Below are 7,971 nucleotides of genomic sequence, written 5' to 3'. Positions count from 1 at the left end.
AAAAAAAAAAAAAAAAAAAAAAAAAAAAGTAAATGTCAGCTGCTATAATTATTAGGATTAATTGAAAAACACTTCTGGCAAATGCTTAAAACAGTCAGGTTTTGGCCAGAGGAGCTCAAAATTGTACAATAGAAAAAGGGGCAAGGGAAAGATACAGTGAACAGTACTTTAAAACCATGGCCTCTGCCCAGCAGTCATGGCGCACACCTTTAATCCCAGCACTTAGGAGGCAGAGGCAGGAGGATCTCTGTGAGTTCAAAGCCAGCCTGATCTGCAAGAACTAGTTCCAGGACAGTCAGGAATGTTACACAGAGAAATCCTGTCTCAAAATAACAAAAACAAAAACAAACAAAAAAAGTCATGGCCTCAGGGCTGGAGAGATTATCCAACAATTTAGAGCACTGGCTGCTGTTCCAGCAGACCCAGGTTTGATGTCCAGCACCCACATGGCTGCTCGCAACCACCTGTGACTCTGTTTGGGGATCTGATGTCCCTCCACCGATACCAGGCATGCCCATGGTACACAGACACACATGTAGGCAAAACACCTATATACAAAAATAAAAAATACATGAAGAAAAAAAGATCATGGCCTCCCACCCTGGCTCTCGGCTATCACGGCATCTCTGCGACATCAAATTCCTGTAGCAATCTCACACAGAGAAGCCCTGGAGGCTTTTGATAAAACAGAGTCCAGGGTGAACCTGATGCCCCCCTTTTCTAGAGGGACTAAGACAAATGCCATGTCCCTGAGCAGAGCCTCCTGAAGAGCTAGAAAAGCACAGCAGCCAGCCCCAGCGCACTGCTCGCTTCAGCAGCCTGTCTCATGCACTGGCTCACCCTTCATCACTGTGACATTCAGTGTAACAGTGTGTGCGGGCACCCACACTGGGCCAGGAGATCTCCTGAAACTCACAGTGTAAAATACAGCCCAGGGACCCTGACCATGCCCTGGGGATGGAGGTGAGTGGTCAAAGCAGGCCTGTCTAGGCAGAAAATACCCAGGATGCCTAAGAACCAGAAGGATATTAGTGAGAAAGGAGCAAGGGAGGGCCTGTAAGTCCTGACTCTGACTGGTCACTAACTCTCAAGTACTTGCCCAGTGGAAAGTGCTGATGGGACCATCAATAGCATCACTTGGGAAAGGGTGTGACCCACAGTGAGTGCTTAGGTGTGAAGTGGAAGCCACACAACACCATACAGCTGTTCCCCTCAGTTCACAGCCCGGCAGGAAGACCATGATGGGAACACGGACCAGTCCTTGTGAAGATTACTGTGCAAGAGCCCAGACAGAGTCACGACTCTGCTGTAGTCTGCAAATCGGGCAAGAAATCTAGCCTTGGGGCTGGAGAGATGGCTCAGAGGTTAAGAGCACTGGCTGCTCTTCCAGAGGTCCTGAGCTCAATTCCCAGCAACCACATGGTGGTTCACAACCATCTGTAATGAGGTCTGGTGCCCTCTTCTAGTCAGCAAGCATACAGACAGAGCACTGTATATATAATAAATAAAAAAATCTTTAAAAAAAAAAGAAATCTAGCCTACTTCTCCTGATTACTTTGCAAGTCCTGAAACAATGGTCACCAATGCAAACATTAATTGGATCGCTTTAGAGGGGACAGGAACAAGTAGCCTGGAAAATCTAAATCCATAGTTAACCACAAACACTTGTCAATCAATCTCCTTTCTCAGGAAAGGCACAAGACCAGCGAATAACTAAGACTTCTGCTTCCTGAACAGTTTAGAGGTGGAAAAGTGGGAAGGAAAAGCAGAGAGAATGACAGCAGCTCCCACACATTTACAAGGCTATTCAGCAAACAAAGCACCCACTGGCCACCATACCCCAGATGTTCAAGGACATCCCTCAACTTCCCTAAGCCCCTATACTCTCTGGCTGTCTTGTTTGCCTGTTTATTGCTTTATAGCCCTAGATTGTTGAGCTATGCTGACCTCTGTTCTTGACTGTCCTTTGGTCACACACTGCCCAACTCAGGGACACCAGCCACTCCCAAGCCCCTGCCCCACCCAGATCCATACCAAAGTGACTCGTCATACTGCGAAGCACTTGTAGACTTTTCCCCTTTCCCCAGGACCACAAGCCTCCAGCATCCCACCTCCACCACCACCCCTCTTGGAGTCAGGCAACTACGTCACACAGGCTGGTCCTAAACGTGTGATCCTCAGCTTCCCAAATGATGAGTTTACAGGCAAGCATATAAGCAGACCTCACATCTTTCCATGGTCCTTATCCTAAGACATCCGCACAACACACACTTGAACATGCTAGAAATTAAACCCAAGGCCTTACGCACACTAAGCACCTAAGCACGGGCTCCACTACTAGCCACACCCCTAGCCACTGAGAAAGGAGTTACCAACGTGGGAAGTTCAGGAAAGAACTTCCACAGGAATCTAGCTGTAGGAGCCTTTGCCTATGGAACTGTCCCCTCAGACCAGCCACCAAGGGGCTGTATGTAGGCAGCACCTGTACTGGAACCTGAGCCATGTCTACATCTTTACCTCGTCCGCATTCTCCCCTCCACCATCTTTGCTCGAGCTGCTGGGCTTGGCTGTGCCTTTGGCAAGTTTGGGAGGTTCCTGCTGGGAGAAGACGGAGTTAGGGTTAGTAGAGGCCACGAGAAAGGAGAGGCCTTACCCGAACCCCTTAAATCTTTCTTTTTTTAGTACTGAGGATCAAACCAACAAGGGCCTTGTCTATGCTAGGCAAGCACTCTACCATTGAGCTGTATCTCCGAGGTCTTTGTTTTAACCACACACTATCTAGCTAATTCAGCTGGGCATGGTGACGTACACCTTTCTTCCCAGCACTCAGGAGGTAAATCTGAGTTTGAGGCCAGCCTGGTCTATATTGCAAGCTCCTGGACAGCCAGAGCTACACAGGAGAAACCCTGTCTTGAAAAACCAAAAATAAATTTTAAAATCCTACTGTATCGACCCTGGGACACACCAAGGAGACTCAGCCCCTCCAAGGAGTTTAGAGTCTGGTTAGGAAGCCAATGTTAATAGTTAAGCACGACAGTCATCTTCACCTGTGCCCTCCCCACACTAGTCACTGGTTTAGGCTTCCCTCCGTCAGGAAAGAACTAAGGTGAGCTGGCTTACTGGAACAGCATCAATAACGAAAACAAGCGGGTCAGACTGGCTTCTGGGCAACTTGGTCAGAGGTGCCAAAGGCTTCTATGCTAAAACACAGCAGAAATCACTTCTCTCCCCTCAGGGCCATCCAGACAGACCCAGAGGAATTTGTATAGATGTCATCAGCAGCACCCAAACAAGAGGGTGCTATGGGTATTTAACAGGATGCTAAGGGATCAGAAGGCCTGAAATGTTAAGACCGCCTCAGGCGACATGCAGTGGGCTAGAGATGGAGGTGAAGCCCTGAATTGTTAACAAACTGTGAGCACCAATCTAAAGGTTCCCTTGGGAACCTGGCAACTGGCTCAGAGCCCTGGCCTGTCCAGCATCTCTTCCCATGCTCTGGGCCAAAACAAAAGCAACCACACAGGGACAGGATGGGGAGACTGTGAGAGACTTGAGGATGCAGCTCTGACTGCACACTCAGCACAAACCAATGCCGTGGCATCCACGGGAGGTCTTGGGAACTTCCATCCACCTGTGTGGAGTGCCAGCCCTGACAGAACCAAGCTAGTGGGTCTGGTTTAGTGATGAGAATGAGCCTGTGGAGGACCAGTAAGAAATCCTTACTTGAAAAAGGAAATGCAGCCCATTCTAGCAGTGTATTCAAAAGCTCAGCCTGAAGTGCAACAGCTGCAGGAACTGGGATAGTTAACAATAGAAGGGAAGGGAAGGGAGAAGGGTGGGGAGGGAACAAGATGAAGCTTAACCAGAGAGGAAGGGCTGCCATGTGTACTAGAGATACAACTTACACTCGCGGACCCAGAGAAACCAGAGAAATGGGTCAACACTGAAAGCGGATAGGCGGAGGCCAGCAGGGATGGATTTTCTCACAGTGCAGTTGTATGGAAACAGACTGCCTAGTGTAGCTGAAAGCTCCCAGTCCTGAGCATTTGAGCAGAGGCTGGATGACCTCCTCTAAGGCTTGTTGCAAAAGGATTCAAGCCTTAGATGAGAGCTGGATTGGAGGACCTTGGAAATCACTCCCAGCTCTGAGAGTCTGCAATTCAACAGCAGCCAAGCCCCTTCAGGAAGAAGTGTTAAATCCAAGGACTGTGACTATGGGGGCAAACGGAGCTCAGGGAGAAGAGAGTTCTGTGTGGGCTGGAACAGGGAAGGCTTTCTGGGGGTGGAGAGGGGAAGCCATTCTCGGATGGGGAGCAGCTTGATGCTCTTTATAAGGGGGAAGGGGCTTCTTTGGGCTGAGTACTCTCCCGCTGCCTGCTGACCAGGCTGGCCACACCGACTCCAGTCAACTGCTCAAAGAAGAAAGGATGCAGCCAGGACACAACACCAAGATGACTGACAGCACACGACAGACACGGCCCGCCAACAAAGCTGACCGTCTTCACTCAAGTCTGCTCTCTATACTTGGTCATAAGCTGCTTACTTTTCTTGTCCCCTCCACCCACCTTATGGCACTCAGCATGACGCCTGAGAAACATCTCAGGGAATGTGCCTGATTTCAGCTGCCTTGGTGTGTGGGTGTGAGTGGGTGTAGGGGAACAGGGCCCACAAGCCTTGCTCTCTGTCTTCTGAGAACAGGTGAAGCACACACACTGGGGCCCGGCCCAGCTGTCGCATGTTGTGGGGCACTGGGGTTTAGAGCCAGCACTGTGTTTTACGCTCAATTCTTTTTTTTTTTTTTTTGGTTTTTCGAGACAGGGTTTCTCTGTGGCTTTGGAGCCTGTCCTGGAACTAGCTCTGTAGACCAGGCTGGTCTCGAACTCACAGAGATCCGCCTGCTCTGCCTCCCGAGTGCTGGGATTAAAGGCGTGCGACACCATCGCCCGGCTTTATGCTCAATTCTTACCAGTCGTGTGAGAGTAAAGAGGTAACTAGCCTCTCTGGGCTTCACTGTCCTCAACTATTAAACAAAAACAAAAAACAGGACCCACTTCGCTTAGCCCGACATCTGGCACATAAAATCCTAACAGAGGTTAGTTCTATTATTATGAATAAGAAAACAGGAGGGAGTGGGGCTGGTTCATGCAGGCAAACAAAAGACCCAAATCCAGTCTCACAAGAAGGATGCAAATCTCCCCAAAGGCGGACTCAGCATCTGCCTACTGTGTGTAAGGGAGATGCCAAACAGCAAGAGTCAAGGAGGAACACAAGACTTGCCCCCAGTTCATTCGCACCCAAGGTGACCAAACAGAGTCTGTAAGTGGGCCCAAGTGCAGGCTCAGGATGACTTCAGAGGAAGCACTGAAGGATACAGCAAGGACTGGGACCACAGACATAAAGGAGAAAGGGGACAGGTGATGGATGAGCAATAAGAGCCTCCACCCACCTGTCTCTGTGCCTCCATCCTGGTACACCTCAGTCACATTGTCATCTCTCTCCCCCTCAGAACTTTAAGGAGGCCAAATGCAGCCCAAACTCCAATGCAGGAGATTAAATCTCATCAAGGGCCCCACGCCTGCTTCCATGTATCCTGATCCTCCCAACATCCTTTCTCAACCAGATCACTCGTGGCCTAAGGAAGCCTAAGAATGTCTCCCCCAATTCTCAATCAGCCAGTGGGCAAAGGCCTTCTACAGATGGGACAGGATCTGGTCCACACACTAAAAACTATGGACAGGTAAGAAGCTCACTGCTTCCTCTGAACTCCACACCCCTCAGATCCCAGGTTAGCGACTTGAGTGTGCAGTTTCTACAGGTGAATGGCCCAAACCATATTGGCCAACTCACTCCCAAGGACAGAACTGGGTATAGGGCACACAACTCCGCTCAGCTCGCCACCCTTAAGAGATTCAGTACCCAGTATGTCACCACCAGCCCTATGTTCTAAATTTCAGACTCTGGGAAGTTACAGTGACAACCTATAGTCAGAGCTACCTGGCAAATATACAGCAGCCCCAGGATAAGGAGTTTGATTGATAAGGTGAGGTGGTAGCACAGCAAGGCAACCAGGGGAAAGTGAATGCAACCTGCGTCTGGGGTCTTCAGGAGGGCAGACCGTAATACCAGGCCAGAGCCAGCCCCAAGACAAGAAAAGCTGGGGGAGGCTGGAACTGGTATCCTAGCATCCCTGGATAAGTCTGTACCTCAGAGGAACCACACCTCTGAGTCAGATCTCAGCAACAGCAGGAAACAAGGGTAGGAAACGGCAGGGATGAGGAACAGGTGAAGGCGGACGGCATGGAGACAGAAGAGGGTGAAAGGCGGTGGCACCATCAATCAGCACCCGCGGGGCTGGGAGTGTAGCTCAGTGGTACTGGACAAGCTCAGCGTGTGCAAGATCCCGGGTTTGACTCTATCAATGCAAACGATAAAGAAATGGCCTGTGGAAGGACATCATGACAAAGTATGAATGTCCAGGGGTAGCTGGAGTGCAGAGAAAAAAACTAAATAGAACAGGGCAGATTCCTGCTTTAATATAACTCAAGAAAGAGAGAGATCCAGCACGGGTGCAAAGAGGAAATGCAAAGGTTATCCTAAGGAATAAGGGGAGGAGCCTGTGCAGATCAGACCCGGTGTCTGGTTTAGGGTGAAGATGGAAGCCAGCTGATGCCAGTTAGTCACTTGCACAGAAGAGCCTCCAAAGTCTGGAGACCTGATATTGCAGCTGGGCCTCCAGCAGGATGTGTGACCTTGGACAAGTCCCTTCCCTTGACTCGGTCTCAGTCTCCTCGTCTGTACCACCAGGGGCTGTAATGCATGTGCTCAAAAGCACCCTTCCAGCACCGACGTTCTGGGGTTCCATCAAAAGAAGGAAGGGCTCAGTCCTGGCTTACAAGTTTGTGTGTAAAGGAAGACTCGAGGGAGGGGCCTAGGCCAGATTTGGGCGGAGGAGAGAAAAGGCAGAGCGGTTCTAGGTCAGGGGCTTGTCATGGACGGAGAAGGGACCGTACAGAACTGTGGAGAGGCCGTTTATAGGCTGCTGAGGAAAGAGGGAAGGGGCTGCTGGGGGGGGGGGGGGGGGTGGAGGGAGTACTGGAGGAAGATGCAGTCTTAGATGAGGACTGTCCCAAACCCGTGGGGGATCGGGGACAGAGGAAGGCGGGGAGAGAAAGCAAGGGAGTGAGCTGGGAGTGGAGCAGAGCTGGAGGGGGCCGGGGGTAGGAGCAAAGAGGAACGGAAGAGAGAAAGGTGGGGTGAATCTGTCCGGGGCAAAGAGGGAGAGCTGTCCCAGCTGCTGCACGGGCTGGGGGTGCTGCCAGCCGCGCGGCCCAGGGGCTGGCCCCGGGAGTGCTGCGGGGGGCCAGACCGGAGGGTCAGTCTGAGGCTGTCCCGGGCCTGCTTCGGGCCCCTCCCAGAGCTCAGCGCAGGCCCCGCGGCGGAGGCGCAAGGGCAAAGGCCACGCTCACCTTATCCTTCTTCAGTTTATAGGGCATCTCGGCCGGTCCACACCCGGCCCGGCTCCTGCGGCCCCGCTCCGGCTCCGGCTCTGCTCGGCCGCACTCGGCCCGCTCGGCGTCTCTTCGCCACCGCCTGCGCGCTGCGCCCGGGCCGAGCGGTGCCTGCGCCTCCAATTGGCCCTAACTCTTACAAACCTGCCTGACAACCAGGCGCCGCCTCCTCGGATTGGTCATTGGAGCCAAGCTGCTTCCTTTTTTTCTCATTGGAAAGAAAGAGTACAAACCGCCAGGGTTCGGCTCCCAGAATTGGCTGGAGGAGAAAGTCCCGCCCTAGAGAGGGTCGGGCTTCGTGAAGGAGGCGGGGCCATGGGGAAACCCGAGCTTGGCTGGCAATGCTGCTCTCCGGCGTCGCCTGTGCGTCGTTCTCTGCTATTCTTCATCCCTTGAAGCGCTGCTCCTTCCCTCCAGAAGTGGCTCTCACATTTTCCCCTGCTCTGCTACCCGCCCTGCCTCG

General features: G+C 51.9%; 1 protein-coding gene across 2 annotated transcripts in view; it reads right to left on the bottom strand.

Annotated features, from left to right (window-relative positions):
* The window catches only part of Ppp2r5d (protein phosphatase 2 regulatory subunit B'delta), a 23,313-nt gene extending 15,584 nt beyond the window's left edge, over positions 1-7,729 (bottom strand). The window contains exons 1-2 of one of the 2 annotated variants that reach the window (XM_005359733.3): positions 7,467-7,729; positions 2,518-2,598 (exon numbers count right to left, since the gene is read on the bottom strand). In XM_005359733.3, coding sequence (XP_005359790.1) covers positions 2,518-2,598; positions 7,467-7,493 — 108 coding nt within the window. In that variant the 5' untranslated portion in view covers positions 7,494-7,729. The remainder of the gene's footprint in view (positions 1-2,517; positions 2,599-7,466) is intronic. The other variant, XM_005359734.3, reaches the window with a different exon arrangement.
* Positions 7,730-7,971: the final 242 nt, after the last annotated feature.

This window comes from Microtus ochrogaster, linkage group LG2 (genome assembly GCF_000317375.1).
Source record: "Microtus ochrogaster isolate Prairie Vole_2 linkage group LG2, MicOch1.0, whole genome shotgun sequence".
Classification (NCBI taxonomy): domain Eukaryota; kingdom Metazoa; phylum Chordata; class Mammalia; order Rodentia; family Cricetidae; genus Microtus; species Microtus ochrogaster.
Note: the sequence above shows the minus strand (reverse complement) of the source record. Positions and strands in the feature narration are given on the sequence as shown.